Consider the following 23691-nt stretch of genomic DNA (forward strand, 5'->3'; position numbering starts at 1 on the left):
CTATGTTTTTGAGTTAATTATCAGACCAACGCATAACACATAAGTGCGTTGCTCTTATCTAAAAGTACGCGTATTATCTTATCAGCAAATGCATTTGTATTCATTTGCTAGTGTGCATCTATTGCATTTCCACCCTGCCAGCCAAAAGTGGTGAAAAAACTAGTGAGACAGTAGGTTTTCAAATCCCCAAAAGTAGTGAAAAAAGTGGTGAGCTTGAAGATACTAACCACTTTTCCCCCACACACGTACGTATGCATGTGATAATGCATCTCTGTTGCGCTTATTCAGCAGTGTCATATAAATTGTGTATGTGAAAATATAGCTGAACTGCTCTAATTACCCTAATAGTCAGCTGATGCGGGGTTGCATTTTTTGATTCCTACTTTTAAAATTTATAAAATTTTTAACAAAATTTAATTTTTAAACTATTAATTTTATTATTTTTCATACATATTGACATAAATTTTATTATAATTAAATATATTAAGGCTAACATTGTTATTTGGACAATATATTTAATTTAAAAAAAATAATTATCATCTGAAAAAAAAAAATATTAAAGAAAAGCATTATTAATACCTGAAAATAAAAGACAAATATCTGAAAAAAGATTATAAAAGACAAATACCTGAAAAAAGATTATTTTAAGAAAAACATTAATAATATTATATGATTACAATAAAACCAATTATATCAAAGAAAGATTAAATAAATATTAAGATGTTAAGCGAATTTTTATTAATATTTTAAAACACCATTTTCTAAATCAAAAATACAATTTTTAATTTTAGAATTAATTTTATTATTATTACTATGAATGTATAATTATCCATAAATATGTATATATACATATGTAAGTAATATTTTTTGTTCATCCTACAGTAATATTTTAAGGGGGTATTGTACTCTAGAAGCTTGAATTTCAGGTAATTTTTAAAGTATCGTAAAAAAAAGGCAATTAATATTTTTACAAATCATTTTTTTATGGTGTTTTTGTTGATATCTTAAGAATACAGAAAAAAAGATTTACAAAAAAATATTAAAAATTAAAATAATGAGAGAGTGGTGGGCGAGACAGTTGTAAAAAAAAATGGCGCATCCTGGTGACATTGATCTTGACTCTCCTGGTGGTCTGAAAAAAAATCAAAAGAAATTCTTAATCAGTAAGGATGCTGTTATAGTCCCTACCTCAGGGAACACGAAATTTTTTTTTTTTTTATAAATGGCGACTGCCTGAAAATAAAAATCATTTTTTACGCTTTTTTTTGAAATTCCTGACTTTTTTTTAAATAATAATAAACAAAAATTTTGACACGATGCTTATAGGAACGACAAAGGATTATATAAAGAAGGTTCACACAAAATTTCAAGTAAATCGGTTGTATAGAACTTGAGATAATGCCGGTAGCTTGTGGAAAAAAGTAGTTTCTAGAAAAACGCTTTTAAAAAATTCGATACGGCCGAACTGGACTAGGTACTGCGTCACTAAAGTAACTGTAGCTCTTAAAACAATTTTAATTTTTAAAAATCCTTTGGAGGATATGTTCTTAAGGGTCCAAACTTTAAATATGTGAAAAATATCGAATTTTTCAAAATTCTAGAGTAGAATACCCCCTTAATGCTATTCATACATTAAAAATGAATATTACATTTCTTTTAACACATACTATATTTATGTATTTAATCGATACGCGTCAAGCAAGAAAGGTGAAGTCAACCACGCGAGTTAAGTGCGTAGAGCTAAGATTAAATAAAAACACAAAGTTGTTATAATTAACTGCACTTTACTTTATTGGTTCTTCTGAACTGAACTGAAAATGTAAATATCACTACTATTTATAATAATAAAAATTGTTAAGCTGTTGTACTGTAACATATTGTGTATTTGTTTGTGTACATCAGGGGCGAACGCAGGGGGGGGGTTTTGGGGTATTAAAACCCCCCCCCAAAGTAATTGAATTTTTAAATAATAGAATTTAATTCTACATGGTCATTTGAAAAATTGTAATTTGTTGTTTTCAAAGCAATCTTTCTGCCGACGATGTATGAATATGTAAAATAAATGAATACATTAGTCACTAACAGCGTTGCCGTTTTGATACAATTGTATCCTTTTTGATCCTTTTTTTCTAAATTTTGTGATTTGATACTTTTTTGTACACAAACGGCCTATTTTGATACTTTTCTGCTGATAGAATTTAATTTTTTGAAACTATGAAAATGTTAAACTAAAAACAAACCTATTGTATCTGGATAGTATTAAAAAGTTGTGGGAATGTAGACCAATTAAAAAACCCAGAAAAATATAAACTGGACAGAGACATTTTTTTAATTTGCTTCAAAGTAATGAGCTTGCCTTATAACTCTGTGGCTGCTGAACTGGATTTTTTTAGATTTAAGGGGAATTGTGAGTCGAAAATGGACTTCTTTTGAAAATTAGTTCTGAACTGAAAAGTCACCAATAAGGTTTCTATTATTTTTTTTTAGAGTTTATTGTTAATCACAATACAAGAAAAATAAAAACTCATTTATTATGACTTTCAGTTTTCGTTCCATGAGAAACTGTTGTGAAATAAATTTAATAAAAAAAAAATTATACTATTTGCAAAAAAATACTTGAGTGTCTTAACTAAAATGTCTATATTTTTAATAAAAACAACCAGAAAAAACTGGTCTGAATTAGATACACAACTTTACTTATTATTTGTTTTTCATTTGTTGAATTTAGAATGTGAAAAAGGTTAAAAATCTTTTCTTCAGATTATATTTTCTTACAAAAATTTTGAATATATTTTCAGGAACTGGTTAAATCAAACAAAGAGATCCAAAACTTTTTTAGTGCATCGTTTTTTAAAGATTGGAGCAAAAATCCCTATATCTGTCGCTTCAAGTGAACGCTCGTTTTCCTCACTTCGCAGGCTTAAAACACATTTAAGAAATAAAACTGGAGAAGCACGCCTGAACGGAATGGCTCTCTTGAATATCCATAGAGATATAGACGTGACGGAGGAAGAGATTTTAAATGTTATGGCCCAAAATAAAAGAAGATTAGACTTCAATTTGTGAATAAAATAATGAAACATTGTCTTTTTTACCTAAAACCACACAAGAATCTGCTCCTCACTCTTTTTAAATTCTTAGCCAATGTTTTTGAATTAATTACACAGGTCAACAAATTTGTAATTTTTTTTTTTTGTCACATGAAAAATTATTATAAAATTTTGAATTTACTGGGGCCACCAAATAATAATAAATCAATGAAAAAAATGTAAACATAACGTTTTCTTGCAACATCAAAACATACTTATATTTTCGTAAAAAGTACAAAATTCAGCCACATTTAAAGAATTATTTCCCAACATCTAATAGATACTTATGATTTTCTTGAATATTTGGCTTCCGGTAGGTCCCTTTTAAGTCTCCAACAATAGTCTGCTAGCATTCCTGGACTCCATTTCCCTTGATAACGCTTCTCCATTAAGGAAATGTCTTGATGGAACCTCTCACCTTGTTCGTCACTCACAGCACCCAAATTTGCCGGAAAGAAATCCAGATGAGAGTCCAGCATATGTATTTTCAAGGACATATTACACCCCAAAGCTTTAAATGATATCATAAGTTTATTTATTAAATCTGTGTAATTTTCCGCTTTATGGTTACCTAAAAATTTTTGAACAACATTCACAAAACATTTCCAGCCGAGTTTTTCCTTATCATTCAGTTTTTCTTCAAAGCTCTTATCCTTCATCCAATGCCGTATTTGTGGACCTACAAATATTCCCTCTTTAATTTTCGCCTCGCTGAGTTTAGGGAATTTCTCTCTTAGATATAAAAATCCATCTCCATCTGTAGGCATAGCTTTTACAAAATTTTTTATCAGGCCAAGCTTTATGTGCAACGGTGGTAAAAGTTTGTAATCAGGGTTCACTAGAGGATCATTTTTAACATTTTTATGGCCTGGAGTTAGTGATTCACGCTTGGGACATTCTTGCTTTGTATAGTGACTTTTTCTGTCTCTACTGCCCCATTCACAAATAAAACAGCAAAATTTCGTATAACCAAGCTGTAGTCCAAGTAAAAGTACATTGACTTTAAAATCACCACAAATTTTCCAAACGTGTTTACTGTATTCAATTTTTTCAAGTATAAATCTCATATTTTCGTAAGTCTCTTTCATATTAGAACCATGAGCAATCGGCACTGAATTAAGTTTGTTTCCGTTATGCAGTAACACTTCTTTCAAACTAGTTTTTGAAGAGTCAATAAATAGTCGCCAATGACTTGAATCATACTCGAAATTTAATAAATTCATCACAACAAGAACGTTATTACAATAGACTAAATCACCTCCTTCAGAAAAGTAAGGTTTTATTTCATCGTCACGACGTCGAAAATAAGAAATCTTTGTACCACGAGAAAGTAAATTCCAGTCGTTTAATCTAGACACCAAAAGCTCAGCCTGTTTTTTAGACAGATTTAAATATATCGTTTAAATCACGTACTAAATCGTTTAAATTACGTTGTGTCAATAAGTGCGGTTCTTTTGAAGTTGACGGTTCATAACTTGAGTCACTATCTTCAGATACCTCATTATGCTGTCTGAGAACAAATTCCGGACTAGAATTCTCACTTTTTCATCGATTTGGAGGCATCGGCACAGGCAGTTCGGCACTATGTAGGATGGGTCTTTTGGCCGAATACAAGTTTGGATACTGGATAGTGTGTTTGGATTTGATAGTATTACCTTTTGTTTGAGTCAAATAAAAGTAACAATCACTTACATGATCCTTTGGTTCCGTACAAATCATTGGTATAGCAAATGACAAATGTCAAGGTTCCTGTTTAGCCCAACCTAAAAGGAGCCTCACACACATTACACAACATTTATGTGGAACCCAGGATTTGTCTTGATTCCTCACAAGAAAACCAAAATAGTCTAAATAGCACTGTTCAATTAGTGATGTGAAATTTCGACTTTTATATATTTTTAATGTGGGTACACCAACATAAATTAAAATCATAACAAAGTTCATGTGACAAAAACAGTGTTTACCAATGTTATCTTGACCAACGCATAACACATAATAAGTGCATCAAAATTTAAGGTTTTCTAAAACCTTTTGGCATATGCAGTGTTTTTTCCATTTCAAAAATTAAAATTTCAAAATGTTTCTGATTCGTAATTTTCATGTTCACTTCAAATATTCCTTAAATAATCGAGCGAGTTATTATTTCGCTCTCAATTATTACAACGGCAATGAACGACGTTCTCATTTACTTATTTTATACGAGGAGTTTTTTTTATTTACCGTACTTTTATACAATATTTTACTTAAGCCTAGATACAGAAATTAATCTTACATTCTAAGAAGTATATCTTCAATCCACTTAAGACAGACCATATAATAATAGATTTGGCGTTGCAATAATCTATTTTCTTTAATTTACTTATTTTGTTGAAATAAAAGATCAGATTTTTTCTTCTCTAATATTACAATGGTGTTTTGTTTTATTACTTAAGAGCTGCAAAGGAAAGTGAATAAGCTTTGATTCTTATGAAGGATACTAACCTAACCATTTTGGGAGCAATGCTGGAGTCCTGGTTATTGTTGTTGTCCTTACTTCCTGTCCTGATTCACGTCTTGATTCCAATCATCGGGATCCTGAATATTTGTTTCTGCACAAATAAAAGAACTGAACTGAACTCGTTGATTGTTATGTTTCGCCTTTTATACCTCAGCTGATAAGATGATCGTTTTGAATTTGTCAGTGAGACATCAAATAAAATATTTGTAATTTGATTTGTAAGACGTGTCCAATTAATTCTGGTTCGGATTTCTTTGAAGTTTTTCTAGTTAGAAAAGGTCAATTTCCAATGATAGCGTTAAGTGTCAAATTCTAATGCGTAAGTATGTATGTGCACAGATGTGCCATCGCTTTAGTGCCTGATCGTATGTTATCATCTGAGTGTCCAATTATATTCGTAAGTATGAGTTTTCTCTCTACGCAATGGGGGGATTAAAAAAACCATTTTTTTTCTTGGAGTCAAGTTGTGCACTTGTGTGGTATTTGATGGACCGTCTTGTGTACTACCGGCTGCATATTGCAGAACCGTACGTATTAAATTGCTCGGATTCGTCATTTTAATTTCTTTTTATGATTTCGATTTCCTTTTTATTATTTCTTAAGATTTTTATTTTTATTATTTCCTAACAAAAAAATGATTTTCTGATTTTATTCACAAATTTTCACTTTTAATCTTAATAGCTCACTGCTTTATAAATACAATTTGCATACATATAAATCTTAAATATACTTAGTTACAAGATAATCATGGTGTGTCGGCAAAGCCCCTTTCCTGCCTGCGGCTCATTACGGATCGTCCTTTTGCACCTTGTTACGCACCTCCTCATCGAAGTGTAGGTTGAGGATGGATGATTTTCGAAAGTTTATTTGATCACTCGCGTGTGCCTACTGCTCACTTGTTACCTTCGATTTTCGCGAACTGGTCCCTGCTCGGGAATTAATATTTCCTGATTCAAATTAATCAAAAAATATATATGTATTTAATTTATGTAATTTTTGAATATTGGTAAATTCATATTCAGTATCGTGATTGTAATAGTTCAAGTATTGGCTTGTGCTTTGATATATTTTTTAATTTGTTCATTTTTGTTTTTATAAGTTTCTCCATCAATAGTTATGGGATTTGTAAATTGTATTAAATTGTTTCCTGGTATAGATTCATTATTTAATACGTGTGTTCCGCTTAGGATAATATTACCATGATTTAATTCTATTATTGGTTTGTTATTTTCCTCAACAACATTACAGTGTGCTTCTTCGTCATGCATTAAAGGTATGGTACATTGATCTGTTTTTTTTTTCTACAAATGTATTTGCTTAAATTATTTTTACAATCCTTAATTCTTTGTGGCTTGTCTTTACATATTGAAATCATTGCATCTAAGTTAAGTTTTCCAGCAGCAGCTTTCCCTTAATTCTGTAAAGGCATTGTTATGTCGGGAATTGGGTATCTATCTGCTATCGTTTGTTTATTAAGTTTTTGGAAATCTATAACCATTCTTCTTTTAGGTTTTCCCTCTTCATCATTGCCCTTCTTTGAAACTGTCCATATTGGGGAATTATATGGGCTTTTGCTTGGCTGAATTATATTATTCTGCAATAATTTCTCAATTTCTCTTTTTAACAAAATCGTGATCCGAATAAGGATATGGATATTGTCTTACCCACACAGGATCTTTGGTCTCTGTCCTAATTTCTGCTTCTATAGTAGTTGTAAATGGTAAAATTTCTCCACAATAATTATTTTTCATTAAATTATCAATTTCTTTTTTGTATGTTTCGTCACCTAAGGTGTAATTGAGTACATTCTTTATTAAATTATTTTCTTTCTTTGAAAAACTAATTGAATAATTCATCATATTAATATTAGCTCTCATTTTCTTTAAATTGTCATCTCCTAATATCATATCGAAATCTTTTAATTTATCAATATCTATAAGTTCGATTTCATGGCCTGACAAATTTATTTTCCTTTTATGTGTAATTATTGAACTTCCATGTAAAGTTCTAGTTTTTAGTGGTTTATCTAACAATTTTTTCTTTGCGTATGGATATTCACTTTTTACATAACTGCTTGTAGCACCTGTATCTATTAGTATATACACGGACCTACCATTTGGTGCAGTTCTTCTTAAAGTAGGAAGACCGTGGTATTTTATAAAAAATGGGTCTGTTCAACTTCTTCTTCATCGGTGGCTGGTTCGTTGTAGAGAGACTGTACATCTTCTACGTCGTTGTCGCCGTTGAGCTGGTTGACTCTTTCTTTTTTTCCATGTACTTCTGAATTTGTATCTCTGCTTCTCTTCTTCTATGCGTTGGCCGCTGAATATTCCATGGCGTTGTTGCTGTGGTTGTTGAATATTTCTTTGCTGACCCAGCAAGAAGACTATACGTTATATAATGCCATAAACCGGCCGTATAACTATGGATAGTATGCGTGAAAAATTCGAATAGTTTACATCAGTTTGTACAGAGGCATGGGAAGATTCTATCGCATACTTTGAATACGTGTGAGTTGTCTATCCTTTTTCTTTGCATACAAATTTACCATCACTTTGTCATATGCTCGTCTCTTTTTAATCCATGGTAGGAGGGTATAGTAGTTTGATGGTAAAGTAGTATGATGGTAAAGTAGTACGATGGTAAAACAGTACGATGGTGAAGTAGTATGGTATACTTATCCTTTTATCCTACTCCATATAAAATAAAACAAATACAGGTTATTTTTATTATTCATTGCATCCGTACTTATAATATATGTATATATATTACATATAGTACATATTTAAATAAATAAAAATAAAAAAAAAATAAAAATAATTGCATCCATACATTATTTAAAAACTGCACCTACTTTGGTTGTTGTTGTTCCGACCTGGAATTATAAAACATTAATTATTACTAAAATTTTGGAAAAGAAATAACTTACCGTTTATTTAAAGATAATTTGTTTTGGCGATACCTATTGTGGCTAAGGTCCACCACTCTTCTTAATGCCCGTTCAAAACCTGGCCGTCCTTCCATTACAAATACATCTACACAAAAATAGGAAAAAATTTTATAATATAATATAAGTGATTTATATAATAAATACTTGCCTCAATTTTGTCGCTGTCAAAGTGTATAGCTGATTCCAATATTTTTAATTCTTTTTTTTTAACTAACGAGAAATGCAGGTTTCCACTTTGTTATATACTGATTACTTCTACTGAATACTTCTTACATCAAACGACTACAATGCATATCTGCATATAGCACAACCATTCTTGTAGCACAACTGTGGAGGGAGGGAGTACGAAATATATTCCCAACATGTGACCTGTTTTCACATTCACGTAAATTTTTATTTTTTTTTTAAGATTTGCTTATGTGTTGGTGAATACGTTGGCGAAGTTTTGCTGGGGATACTGCTGTTGCTGGGCGTTGGCTTGCTGCGGTATGTAGTGTGTGCGTCGTCTGAATTGTGCTGATGACGGGTCTACTTCCATGCGTTCGACACTAATACTTTGGCATCCTCTGGAGTAGAGTGCAATTTTTGTTGTCAGACTTTTTTAATCCTGTTATAAACGTTCGGACAGCTTTAGACTGCACTTCCTTGCTTAAGGCTTCAGCTACATTTTCGTTTTTGTGCGTCATTTCTATTTTTGATAACACGATGTTCAGAGATTGATTTAATCTGTCGTAATATACGTGTAGAGGTTGATTTTCATCATCTCCTCTTCCAGAACGTAGAGTGGTCTCTGGTCTGCGTATGAATCATCTAATCTTTCAATTATTGCATCGAAGTTTTGTTTAGTGTTGTTATTAATTAATATCTGGGCTGCTTTCCCCGTGATTTTACTCCTAAACATAATGAGCTTCAGCATATATATTAAATGCTTGAAATTTAGATATATTGGACATTAATGTTGTAGCCATCTTCCTCCAATTTCGGTAATCGTGGTAGTCTCCACTAAACATTGGTAATGTTTTAAATATATGTTGGTCTACTTCTCCAGGATTGTTGTATGAACATAATTGATCTTGGTATTCGTGTATGACTCCAATTCCTTGGCTTGTTTCCATTAGCGCCAGTCTCCTCTGGAGGTCCTGTACGTCTTCATTTAGAGCTGTTATTTCGTTTTGTGTCGTTTTTATTCACTTGTATTTTCACTTTATTTGTTTAAAATATGGAATTTATATTCCTTTATGTTTTCATATGAGATTTATATCCCTTTGACTACACTGTAAGGATTTTATATCTGAATCCTTTTGTTGTGTAGCCACACGTTGGGCGCCAATTAATTTTTCCTGATTCAAATTAATCAAAAAATATATTTTTTAGTTCTGTACTTGCGTGTTAGCGCTCATATGGCTCGTAGCGTAGGGCGAGTTCCAAATTGCATGTTGCTTTGTATTGTTGCGGTATACATGTAGTAATAGTCAATTCACTGTTTATTTAAGTGTTTAAATATATAGAAATGTTTCTTTTATATGTATTGATTACATAGTTTTCTATTAAATTAAATATTAATAATAGTAAGTTAATATTCTGGTATTTAATACACGACTTCGATGTTGGCTATTCAACTTTCAATTTTCAACAGCCGTTTTACTTGCAACGCGTTCGTCAGGTTCGTTCAACAGTGCCAGGGTTGTATTGTTAAGTAAATATATTCTAAGTCTTTCGTCCACTGCGGTGTTGCCGTCCTACATTCGGCCACCCTGATGCCTCATTCGGCTCGAATGATGACTCAGGTTGAACCGAAGGCTCCCATTTTTTCATGTATTCCGCAATAGAAATTGTACGGCCGAGGCCTTCGTGCTCGCCTACTTTCACTACCTCATACCTACCATGTGCCAAAAACTTTGCTTACTTTATATGGACCCCGGTCTATAACAATATCTGCTGCCGTATTTCTAGTCGGATAGAGCCAGACGAACTTTGAAACCCCATCAACCACGACAAATATGTAACTATATGACTTAGCGGTCTGTTCCATTGGATCTACATGATCGACATGGTAGGTCCCTAAAGGTCTGTCTGCCTTGTCTATCGGTGTAAGGAATCCTTCTTTTTTCCCCGACTTACTTTCACTCACAATACATTCTACGAACTACATTCGTGACTTTAGCGGTTATCTGCGGAATACAGAAAGATTTCTCAACTGCATCTTTAGTTTTGTTAATTGAGAAATGAGCCTGCCGGTGTGCCATCGTAATTATTTCGTTTCCCATAGACGATGGAACGACTACAAGTTCCTTAATGGGATCTTTGACGAGAATTCCTTGCTTGAGATAAAAATCTTCATAACTATTTTGCTTTAACACTGCACATACCGCTTTAACCCAGTGGTCTCCCTGCTGAGCTTGTTTCAACCTACACCCGCGGCCAAGCGTAACTTACCACTTGATATTTTTTCACTATTTTCAATTTTTTTCGTTCTTTGGGTAACTTTTTTAACACAAGTCTTTGATTTCATTATTACTAATTCTTGTAATAACGTTACAACATTTTTTGTTTCAATTGAAAATGGAATTACAACATATTCAAAAAGAATAACTGGAAATCTAATATGGCGTCGGTCCACCTCTAGCGGATATTACAGCTTCGATACGAGCAGGCATTGACCCAACAAGTTTCTCCAAAACACTGCTTGAAATTTCCTCCTCCTAAACACTTTCTGACATTTTTTTTAGTTCTGGTTTACTTTTACTTTTTTGACAGAACTTATTTTTTTTTTAATATTTTATATTTGTGTAAGTCAGAGATCACTTCGTTAAAACTTAACGGAAAAATTCCATTACCGCAACAAGTACCGTTACAATGAGTGATAGAACACGTTTTCGCTAGAAATTTCTTAATGGTAAGTTACGCTTGGCCGCGGGTGTATGTATCAGGGAGTCTTCTAATATAAGACAGGACACCCTACTTAGTGCGTCCACATGTCTCATTTTTGACCCACCGCGATGTTCTATCTCATAGTTATAGTCCTGCAGAAACATAGCCCAGCGAGACACTCTTAGCGGAATGTCCCGTTTCTGCATTGTACATGCAAACGCGTTACAATCCGTCACGATCTTAAATTTTATACCCATTAGCTATACTCGCCACTTTTTGAGAGCCTCTACAATCGCTAAAACTTCATGCTCGTAAGAGTGGTACCTTTCTTCAGCCGGTTTACACCTACGGCTCATGAATTGAACAGGATGAAATTCCTGATCATCCGTGTCCTTCTGCATTAAAACAGCTCCGTGTCCGTAAATACAGGCATCCGCGTGCACTTCAGTGATTGCTTTAGGGTCGTAGAGCTTTAAAACAGGAGCTTTCATCAGAGCCATTTTTAACTGCTGGAAGGCAGTCAGCTCTTCGTCCCCCACTTCGAATTTTGAATCTTTCCGCAAAAAGTCAGTAAGTGGTTTCGCTACCACTGCGTAACCTTGTATAAACCTTCGGAAATAAGATGTCAAACCGAGAAAGCGCTGTAACGACTTCTTATCGTGTGGCATAGGAAATTTCGCCACGGCTTGAGTTTTTGCTTCCGACGGTGCTATGGTACCGTTCTCTAAAATATACCCTAAAAAGTCGACTCTACGCACGAGAATCCTACACTTGTTAAACTTTATTTTTAGGTTGTACTCCGACGCTCTATTTAGAACACGTTCCAGCTTTTGGACGCCCTCATTCAAATCCTTAGCGGGAATAATGAGGTCATCCATGTAGCCCACAACTGTTCCATCCTGGATCTTGTCTCTTAAAACAGCAAATACAAAACGCGAAAATACAGCAGGCGAGTTTGAGATTCCAAACGGAACATAACAAAATTCAAACTGATCGTTATGTGTGACGAAAGCTGTATATTTCCTTGAGCTCCTCTCAATTGGAAAATGGAAAAACCCGTTAGCTAAATCCAGAGTCGTTAAAATTTTAGCTCCCTGTAATCTTTCAATAACATCGTCTAATAGGGGCATCGGAAAATTATCTCGTACGATCTTAGTATTTAACCGCCTGTAGTCGCAACAGAGTCGCTTACTACCGTCCTTTTTAGACACTAGCACAATAGCCGATGCATATTCTGACGAACTACGCTGAACGATCCCCTCTTCCAACCATTTCGCTACCTGATCATCGACGGCTTTTTTGTCAGCGTATGACATGCGCCTAGGCCATTCATAAATTGGAATATCATCCGTCAATAAAATTTTCATTTCTATTGTAGATTCCCCCGTCTTTTTTGGCTTATAACGGGTAATCAACTCTTTGACCCTATTCACATTGTTTACCTGCAAATGTGACAAGTCAACTTCCGGCTCGCTAACGTCACATTTTTCCACTATACAACACAAATCTTTGAATTCTTCTAGCACATCAACCTTCAGCTGTTTCGTTGCGTCCACTAATTCCCTATTGCGTAAATCAGAATTTGTTAACGTAGTAATGCTTTGTGATGTACTATCTACCTCATCAAGTTTACATATTTGAGTATACTATTACCGACTATTGCTGAGTAATGCATATCACGTTCACGCACAGCGTGGAATGTAACTTCAAGTTGCAAATTATCAACATGAACTGGAATGGTAAGACAGTATCAAGGATACCACCACTAATACCTCTTAGCCGACGCTTATCGTTATTCAATTCAATATCTTCTCCCAATATGAGCAAGATGTCGTTACGTATTAAACAAAGGTCACAACCGGTATCGATTAATGCCGAAAAGGTTAAACCCTTGCATGTCAAGTCCTTGAAAATGCACCTACCAATTTCGCTAGCTTTTGGGGTTATGTCCTCTTCCAATGTATTTACACTACCTTTCTCGGTTTTCACTGAAGCTTGTTTATCTCGACAATCGGCCGCACGATGGCCTGGTTGCCCACACATAAAACATTTAGGCTGTGCCTGATTACAATCTTTTGCTATATGAGAAACATTACCACACTTAAAGCATTAACTTTTCCTTTCTCTGAGTCCTGATTAGCTGTCGTTACTGATTCGGGAGTTGTTTGATTTAAGCTTGAGCTGGTCACTTACTGGCGACCAGATCGCACTTTCTCATACACCCGTATTTGCTCTTTCAACTCTGGTATGGTTTTTGCCTGATAAAGGTTGATTTTGTTTTGTCGTGAATCAGGAATACCCTCTACGAAATATTCAATGAAACTCATATCGTCAAGTTTAATTGCCTTCCCCAACTCCATGAGACTATAAAGACACTCTTTATAATATTCATTGTTACGCTTTCGACGATTTCGTAGCGCACGGTGAACCTCGATGGACGACACTGTAATACCAAACTCAGATTTCAATGCCTGCGCTAACATATCAAAACTAGTAATTCCTCGCTGACTTCGTACGAAAAGTTTTGCTGCACCCTTAAGCAGCTGTTTAGCATATATAAATTTCGGCAATGGATTCCAATGAACTGCCTCAGCATTTGAATTAAATTCGTCTAACCAATCCTCGGCCGACAAAGAACCCGAACCGCTAAAAGACGTTAATGAGTCTGCAATATCGCGCAAAGTAAATGGCGTACGACTAAGTGTTTGGTAATGGACTTCACTTGGTGGTGAAGTGCCAGCGTCGCCATACTCGGAGCCCTCGCCAACGTCATCATCACTGTTAGCCTCAAGAGTCAGGCCATAATGCTCAAAAAGTCTGTCTTGTTAGGTCATCTTTCATCCTGTAGTCGGCAGCCCTAACGCAATTAATTTGGCTTTCAAATCATTTATGTACATTTAATTTTAAAATTTCGCTTTCCATCGTGGGATTTACACAGCCAATTACAATTCAATTTCAAATTATTTAAAAGTTATCAAGAGTAATGTAAAAATTTAACGATTCACCTCAGCTATCAAAGTATAAAGCTCTCTCGTATACAAAATTTCACCACTCAAATTTTCTTCTTCTGTGTTGCTTACAAGCAATCAAAATAAACTTTCAACATCTTAAGAATGTCATGAAAAATGAGAAAGATAATGACTTAGCTATCAGTTACAATTCAAATTTTCATTCTATTTCTTTTGCTCTTACTACTTTACTAAACTACTCGTACTCATCTGTAGTTCTGCTTGTATAATTTCAATTCCGTTGCTTCGCCAAATAATGTTTCGTTGCCATTTTCCGATAAGAATTTTTCGATGTTTCAGCTACACTTCTTCTGCCAGTATTACAGCCTAGCAACGAGTAGATGATACGATGCCAACAATTTCACGAAGATTTTTGAATCAACGGAAAATTATCTCGCAAGTTCAGCGAGTGTTCAACCAACAACAATTTGCTTTTGTGCTTTCAGCCTTTTCCACACAAATATTCACTAGCGCTATTCGGCCACCGCCACGCCAGTACTCGTACTTCACCAACAAAAAGTATTCACGTTTTCAGCATCTGCCGCAATACACGATTAGTACGGTAGCGCTATTCGGCCTCTGCCACACCAGTACTCGTTCGTTTCAGCCTCAACCACACAAGACAAAACTTGTTCACTTGCAATATTCAGCTATCGTCAAGCAAGAATTTGCACACAATTTGTTGATGTCTTTCTCCACACAAAATATTAAATATTTTTCGATTAGTGCACTTGCATATTCTTTATCCCAGTATAGCAATATCAACGTCTTTGTTTTTTGGTGGCCACTGCCAGACACACACACAACTGTTCGCGTTAAGCTCACCCCACACCTGACACCAATTTGTAGTAATAGTCAATTCACTGTTTATTTAAGTGTTTAAATATTGTTACGAATTTACTTTTCTAAGGTTCGTATCATGGATTGACAAATAAAACTAAAACAACCGTTTAATTCAAACAATATCTCTTTATTCACTATACGAGTAGCAGTTTACTTTTAGCACTGGATCGTTACGTTGGCGCTGCCACGGCTTATATAGCCACGCGCTCCTCGCTGATGCCGACGTGTCCTTTTCGAATATTGCATCTGGCAATTAGTAGTATACAACGAGACAATCTTGGCGCCAAATGTCTACAATGAGGAATGCATATAGCAAAACAAACACGTATAAAGTTGCTATGCATTCCATATACATGCAGCTGTTGTTCATGTTATGAGTGGACAAACAGATAACCGCGGCGCCCAATGTTTACAATAAGAAATGCATTTAGCAATACAAACACACGTGGTACCAAACTTAATACTACTTTTGTAACAACCCAGCAAGAAGACTATACGTTATATAATGCCATAAACTTGCCGTATAACTATGGATAGTATGCGTGAAAAATTCGAATAGTTTACATCAGTTTGTACAAAGGCATGGGAAGATTCTATCGCATACTTTGAATACGTGTGAGTTGTCTATCCTTTTTCTTTGCATACAAATTTACCATCACTTTGTCATATGCTCGTCTCTTTTTAACCCATGGTAGGATGGTATAGTAGTTTGATGGTAAAGTAGTATGATGGTAAAGCAGTACGATGGTAAAGTAGTATGGTATACTTATCCTTTTATCCTACTCCATATAAAATAAAACAAATACAGGTTATTTTTAAAAATTTATTGAATTTTTTATTTTAAATTGTTATGGAAATGTATATTTCGGCGTCTAGTGTGCAGATTGGTAGTCTTGACGCTATTTCAATTCGCATGGGATTTTCTATTTCTCCTACCAATCGTCCAATGGAGTGATGGACTTTAGCTAAAACCACCTTACATTCGCGCAGCGTGTGTGTTTGAGCCAATAGAAGACCTTTATCAATAACCTAATGTACAAATATATATATATATATATGTATTTATATTTATCAAATAAAGAAATACATATATAAATTTATTGGTACATATACATACATTTTCTTTGAGGGTTTTCTCAATGTCATCCATCCTTGTCATCAGCACCTTTTGGTTTCTTAGGATTTCCTTAATACCTTGAGTTACTATAAAATAAAAAATATTTTATATAATTTATATCATTTAACCGTAATTTATATTATTCATTATTTATTAAAATGCATATAATATATCTGTGTCCTGCTGTTGAAGGTTGTCTGGCTGTAGAATGCTGTGTCGTAGCTGAACATTGTATGGCGCTGAAACTTGAAACCTTCTTCTTTGTGATGCTAAACAAATAAATAACTAAATTAGCTATTGATTCAAATTCAAATTCTTTTTTCTCTTTTGAAATGGCGTTCCGAAACGATTTCATATTTATATTTATAAATTCTACTTACCTCAATTTTGTCGCTGTCACTCCACAAGTTTTCACACAAATGTGAGAAATGCAGTTTTCCACTTTGTTATATACTGATTACTTCTACTGATACTGATTACTTCTTACATCAAACGACTACAATGCATATCTGCATATAGCACAACCATTCTTGTAGCACAACTGTGGAGGGAGGGAGTACGAAATATATTCCCAACATGTGACCTGTTTTCACATTCACGTAAATTTTTATTTTTTTTTTTAAGATTTGCTTATGTGTTGGTGAATACGTTAGCGAAGTTTTGCTGGGAATATATAGAAATGTTTATTTTATATGTATTGATTAGATAGTTTTCTCTTAAATTAAATATTAATAATAGTAGTTAATATTCTGGTATTTAATACACGACTTCGATGTTGGCTATTCAACTTTCAATTTTCAACTGCCGTTTTACTTGCAACGCGTTCGTCAGGTTCGTTCAACAGTGTCAGGGTTGTATTGTTAAGTAAATATATTCTAAGTCTTTCGTCCACTGCGGTGTTGCCGTCCTACATACATATATACACAATTTATGCAATGTCAGTAATTGCAAAGCAACCGACAAATTTATTGGAGTTAACTGAAATCATTCAAAACAATTTAGCAATCGTAAGAAATTATTTAAAAAAGAAAAAGAATATTGAATACGCAACGTTGCTTTATTCAAAGAAAAGAAAAATTGTTAGAAAAGTGCCTAAATGCATAAGCTTCTTTGAGACCATAAAAAAGATGCCTTCTGATATGTTTTATTCTCATTTCCGTATGGAAACTGCAACATTTGAGGTAAAGTAAATTATTCAAAATATGATAAATATTTTGCATACTTAATCATTTTTTATAGGAATTGTGCGATGTATTGAAGACTGCATGGAGTACTCGTGAGCGACGTGGTCCAACTGGCATATCTTTAAAAAAAGCGCTATATTCAACAATATGGAAACTTGCTAATCAATGTAGTTTCCGCGATGTCGGTGACAGATTCAACTTCGGCCGTGGAACCACCTATAGAGTTTTCATTAAAACAACAAGGCTCTTGGCTAATTTCAAAAGACAGCTCATCAAGTTCCCGCCTACGGAAATTTCACAAAGAAAAATAATGTAGCTATTCGAGGCAAGCAGAGCGCATCCCTTTCCTTTTGTTTTGGGTTGTGTCGACGGGACCCATATTCGTATTCCACAACCTTCAACAGGCGGTATAAGTTATTATAACAGAAAGGGCACAAGCTCAATTGTTCTACAGGTATCATAAATCAAATATCCACATTAAAAGCAAAACTAATATAATGATTAATTCATTATATAGACTGTTGCTGATAGAGAACTGCGATTCACAGACGCTTTTGTGGGATACCCCGGCCGATGCCACGATGCTTTAGTATGGCAGAACAGTCCACTTAAAAGGGCAATTGTCAACAATCATATTTCCTTTCCACCGGAATGTCACCTTTTGGGTGATGGGGCTTACCCTTTGGAAATATATTTGATGGTTCCATATAAGGACAATGGATTTTTAACACCTGCACAAATTATATTCAACAATGTTTTAGCTTCCACAAGAGTGTGTGTGGAACAAGCTTTCGGTATTTTGAAAACCAAGTTCCGTATTTTAAACTATGTTGATGTACAAAACCCCAAAGTGGCTAAACAAATAATAATGTCATGTTTGGTACTCCATAACTTTATAATTAACAAAGAAAAACCTTCTGAAATAGTGTACGATGAAAGCGAACATTTTCATATGTCCCTTAATGCTCAACAATATTTGGTTGCAGCAAGTGATAAAAGAAATTGGTTAACTACATTATTTTCAGCTTGAAGAGCGCAATAAAAACATTTTTATTGAAGAAAACGTGTCTTTTATTAGGTATTAAAAAATAAAACATTGTACGAAATAACATATTTATTATTACGTTTTACACATACTACTTTTAATGACCAATTTATCAGCGTTTTAATTACGTTGTTGGACAAAACCTAACGCAGCTTCTTCATCTCTTCAACCTTTTCCCGTTCCACTTTTAGCTTTCCTTTTTCACATTCCAAAAATTCCTTCAAAAGCTTTTTATCTTCTTGGCTTTCAGCGCGCAAGAAGTCCAAAACATCGCATCGAGCCCGTTTCCGTGGGGGTTCTTTATCTGTGTCACTATTAGCGTCATCTGCGATGTGGTCATTTATACCAGATAATATGTCACTTAAAGATGAATCCAAAAGTTCCTCTGGTACAACGATGTCGGTCCTGGTTCCATAAATTTCGTCCATTTGATCAAAAAACTCCCACGTTGCAGCAGCCTCTCCAGACGTTTTATTCCGCCTCTTAATTCTTTTATACGTTACCATGAAGTTCATAAACTTTCTGGTTATGTCATCCCGTGAAAAAGGAAACTCTGCATCTACTCCCTTAATTTCACGGAGCACCTTTTCCCAAAGGACGGACTTCTTTTTCCTTTTGGCGCAAAAATCAACTTCATTGGACAGCCTTTTATTTAAAAGCAACAGCTTCCTTTCATGCGTCCACTTTTTATCACTGAAAAGGAGGAAAAAGATATTTAAATAAGAATATCATCTAATTTAATCACAAATTTCAATATTTAAAGATTTTTATTGCTTACCTTTCTTCTTCAGCCATTATGTTTTGTTTGAGCATAATCAAAATTTCTGATGCGTCATATGCTTGATTTATGCGTATAGATAACGCATAAAATGTTAATCGGAACTCGATACATTGCATATTATAAGCAGGTTGCATTCAGGAACTCGATACTTTGTACAAATACAAAGCAACATGCAACTTGGAACTCGCCCTAAATCTCTTTACACTACAACTGCCTGTAACGCTTGCATTTCTGCGTTTGCCTTGTTTTATTTTATTTAATTATTATTTTTTGCGTAAAGGATTTTATAAAAGAAATTCCTTTTTCTAAAAGATATACATATATCCTTTTTCTTTTTTGAGCCACACGGATAAGGATTTTTTACCGAATCCTTCTGTGATGTGTGTTCACGTTGGGCGCCAATTAATAACACTTCTGCTGTTTTTAGTTAAAAATATATTTCAGTTCCTATTTTTACATAGGAACGATCTTTATTGAATAAAATCAAATATACAAAAGACGAGGCATACACTATTGTGCTGCTATTTATACTATCGTAAAACTACATAAGTTTAGGACGCTGGCTGCTACATGTACATATCAGGTTTTGTGGTTGCCATGGTGCCTTCTTCTTCCCCAAGAGTTGGTATTTCGGATACAGCTTGAAGTACTAGCTTTTGGAGCGCTTTGTGCTTCTGCATTGGTGTTAACAACTTTTGTTGTTTTGCCATGTTTAAAATTTGAAAATGCTGAATCCACAGACTTTCGATTTTAAGTTTCGGTATCAAACTTATAAACTAATTTAGTTCAAAAATTTTTTTTACACATATACAGATATATAGATAGAAAGCACAGTTGAAATATTACACACAAATCGTACACGTCTGAACCTAAACCATAACTTTTATATTAAATACTAGCTGACCCGACAAACGTAGTTTTACCAGATAAATTATTTCTAGGAAATTTCTAGTGTAGAAAAAAAATATCTAGCTTACTGTAAGTAGGGATGCAAACATCGTGAAATGAAACATCGATAGTTCGATGTATCGATGTTTCTTCAAACAACATCGAAATCAAAAACATCGGCCATTGAAACATTGATGTATCGAGACAGCGACGGATTTTTGAACTTTTTCTACATTAGTTATTTAGAAGAAGAGTTTGGTATTGTAAAAAGCTCTATGTGCAGTATTACCATCGTTAGTGCTTCCAAATCCACTGGATTTTGGTTTATCTACAAAAATCTCCTGCAAAAGTGTTATAAATAGTTTGCATATCATTGTCTTCCTAAAATAATTCAATAAGCATTAAATCATTTAATGCTGCCAATTCTAATAACTTACAAGCCGAAATGCTCCAAATTTTTTGTAATATTAAAAGTTTTAGTTATACAAACAACATAGAAATCACCAACCTTACTTTATTGGTCGTATTTGCTGTGCTATTTTCTATATATAAAATAAAAGAATTTTATTATAAAGTATAAAATTATCGAAGAAAGAACTTACCTCTCTAAAATCAAAAATTTCCCACGAAAGTGCGATTTTCGCTTTTTTTCTTGAAAAATAGTATATTCGCCTTTCATATTTTAGCACGTTGTGTTATTACAATATGTTTAGAATATCCATAATTTTTTTTCTCTAACTTAAAGTTTCTAACATTTTATAGGGACTATGTTCCTTTCCTTACTATACAGTAAAGGATTTTATTTACTAAGTTCTTTTATTTGAGCAGTCTTACGTTGGCTGCCAATTGTTTTCCTTGATTCACAAAAACACAAAAAATATATTTTTAGTTCATCAGGATGTTAAACGTTTCCTTATCTATATAAACAAAGGTTGAATCGTTACATCCATACAGGGATCGGCAAACATACGAAAGAAAATTACGTGATACGTCAATCGTATTGTATGATTGGCATTATGACAAACGATAGCAAACGGACTGTAATTTCCGTAAGATATTGTCTAATTGACGATTGACTCGGTTGGCTTATTTCGGTGCATAATATTTGTTGAATTGTAATAACTGGACTGAATTATATGTAGATCCAAAAAATGGTTGTGTATTTTCAGTCGGAGATAAAATGAGGGGTCATTCACAATACTGAACAATTCGAAGAAGAGTTTGATTGGAAAGAGTTTTCATACACATAAGTCGTCGATGTCCGCGATAAATACGAAGTAGGTGTTCTTCCTAAAATCTTGTTTGTATCTTCAACAGATTTTTCAGTAATTCTCCCTAAAAATCCGTGGAAAAGAACGTCTGCAAATATTGTTCTTGCAAAAATTTTTACATTTTGGACAGTTCCTCATAATATATAATATAATAAATTAACTGTTTGGAGGACACTAAGCGTTGCCCGTTTAGATGTTTTCAAAGGAAAAACAACAAATTTAATTTATGGTTTGTGAACATTTATTTATTTCTGTTTAATATCGTATTTGGTTGCCAAACACGTTTGTGATTACCATGACATTCAATTACGACTGTCTGAAATTAACAGCTGTAGAAGTTAATTAACCTACAGCTTTTCTTCTACCTCAAGTACGGTGGCTACGGTATAAAGATCAGCTGTGATAGTGGTACATATTCTAATTCTATGCATTTATACTAATGTAGGTATGGGAACGTTCAAGTATTTCGTAACGCAATTTTTGAAGATTTTTGACTCCCCCTCCCCCCTCGTAATGGACTGCAACGTTTTTCTGTACCCCTCCTCCCCCTCTTTAAACAATACGTAACAATCAATTTTTATAATTTGCCCTAAAGTCGCAAAAAGTTATAGTTTTTATCTTTGGTTTTAATTTAATTGCCTTTGTGGTCTATTAAAAACAATTCGATTAAAATTACTGCTCCTCTGTCCACGGGTTTGATAGCCACTCAGATTCTTTCATCACTGGCATCTGGAGTGCAGACAAGGACGGTTCTGGAATTGTTAAGCCAATTGCATCAACTTCGTCTTCATTGAGCCAGTCAGCATCCTCAGACGATGTTTCATAACTACGCACAATGCAGAGAAGCTCATTTGCCCTTCTGGCAGCAAGGCGCTGCGACCGTACTCTAGTTTCACAATTGTCTTGGACAGTCTTGCCATGCACGTAACGACAGTGCATTTGGACACTCTTGTGAGATTTGAAATAGATCCCACAGGTTGGACATCCTTTTTTCTTTAGGTCGGATTGTACAGATGGACAAAAGAAGTCGTAAGGCATCTGCTTAAACTCTTTTAGAGGAGGTGACAGATCAAGGGACGACCTCACAAGAAGTGGTGAAAACTTTAATGTTCGTTTGTCTAGCAAACTGGGTACTACGAGCTTGCTTGGGGTTTGAAGGTGGTTTCAATGCACTTCTCGGTGGCGAACAGCAGGATTCATCCGCGCATTTTATAACCTGTAAGAAATATTGCGATTCACGGACGTGAATGCTATACCACGTCAGATGTGGTTCTGCTGGATCCTGCATGCTATCTTCGGGCTGTCTATACTCCGCCGAAACGTCGTAATTATTAATTTTCATTTCTATCCACACTTCTGCAGTGGCCTGGCCTCCGTTCCAGAGTCTGAAGCATGGATTGAGAGAGCATCGTCGGAGCTTGAGGTCAGTTGCTCGCTCCATGGACGGTTTTGAGGCACTGCTGGGCGGCGACGGAAATTTTCCCCGATGTGCAGCATTGTGTGGTGCTTCTCGTTGCAGCACCGGCACCGTGCGTCGCTGGAGCAATTCGCTGCACTGTGGTTGACCGCAAGACAGTTTACGCAGTATTTGCCTATGAGTGCCTCCCGTAAGGGCTCTTCCGGTGTCTTGGCTCGGAAGGTCGAGCAGAGCCGCAATGGGTGCTTTTCCTTGCACAGCGTACAAGAAAGTGGGTACCGGTTTGGGTGTAGCGCCGCAGTCTTCTTCAAGGCACTGATGACTGTAGCGAGTCATCTTCCTTAAAATACCATATTGAAGATTTTTTGTTGTTTGTTTTTGCCTATCATCTAAGACTGATTGGGTGGCGAGAAAACGTGCATAAATTATTCGATCGTGTGAACGCTATATTAAATTGCATAGTGTGGAGGTGGCCTTATGTGGTGTGAAATGCATTACACTAGCATATTGTTGTAAATAATAATAACTTAATAAAAATATTTTGCCTTTAGCATCAAATTTATATGAGTAAATCAGTCCTATCTATTGAGTATCCTTTACTCACCCAAAGGAATTTGTCGGATAATTTGTTATCGTTATTGTTTTATTTGTCGTGTGTTTTCGACAAAGTGGCCTGCCACCAAAGGAAATGTTAAATACAATTTGATTTTAATAATTATTTACGAGTATG

At 34.6% G+C, this 23691-nt stretch overlaps 1 protein-coding gene and 1 long non-coding RNA gene across 3 annotated transcripts; one reads left to right on the forward strand and one right to left on the reverse strand.

Annotated features, from left to right (window-relative positions):
- Positions 1-17127: 17127 nt before the first annotated feature.
- Positions 17128-18658, forward strand: LOC120770137. 2 transcript variants are annotated; one of them, XR_005704913.1, is made up of 3 exons: positions 17128-17556; positions 17615-18013; positions 18077-18658. It is a non-coding gene; the product is annotated as an uncharacterized LOC120770137 (long non-coding RNA). The 2 variants fall into 2 exon arrangements; XR_005704914.1 differs by having other exon boundaries at positions 17876-18013.
- On the reverse strand, positions 18654-19439 carry LOC120770127. Its single transcript, XM_040097309.1, has 2 exons — positions 19383-19439; positions 18654-19297 (listed from the first exon to the last, which is right to left on the reverse strand). Exons 1-2 carry the CDS (start codon positions 19415-19417, stop codon positions 18748-18750), a joined length of 585 nt encoding a protein of 194 aa, XP_039953243.1. The 5' UTR covers positions 19418-19439; the 3' UTR covers positions 18654-18747.
- Between the last annotated feature and the right edge of the window lie 4252 nt (positions 19440-23691).

Source organism: Bactrocera tryoni, chromosome 3 (genome assembly GCF_016617805.1).
Source record: "Bactrocera tryoni isolate S06 chromosome 3, CSIRO_BtryS06_freeze2, whole genome shotgun sequence".
NCBI lineage: Eukaryota > Metazoa > Arthropoda > Insecta > Diptera > Tephritidae > Bactrocera > Bactrocera tryoni.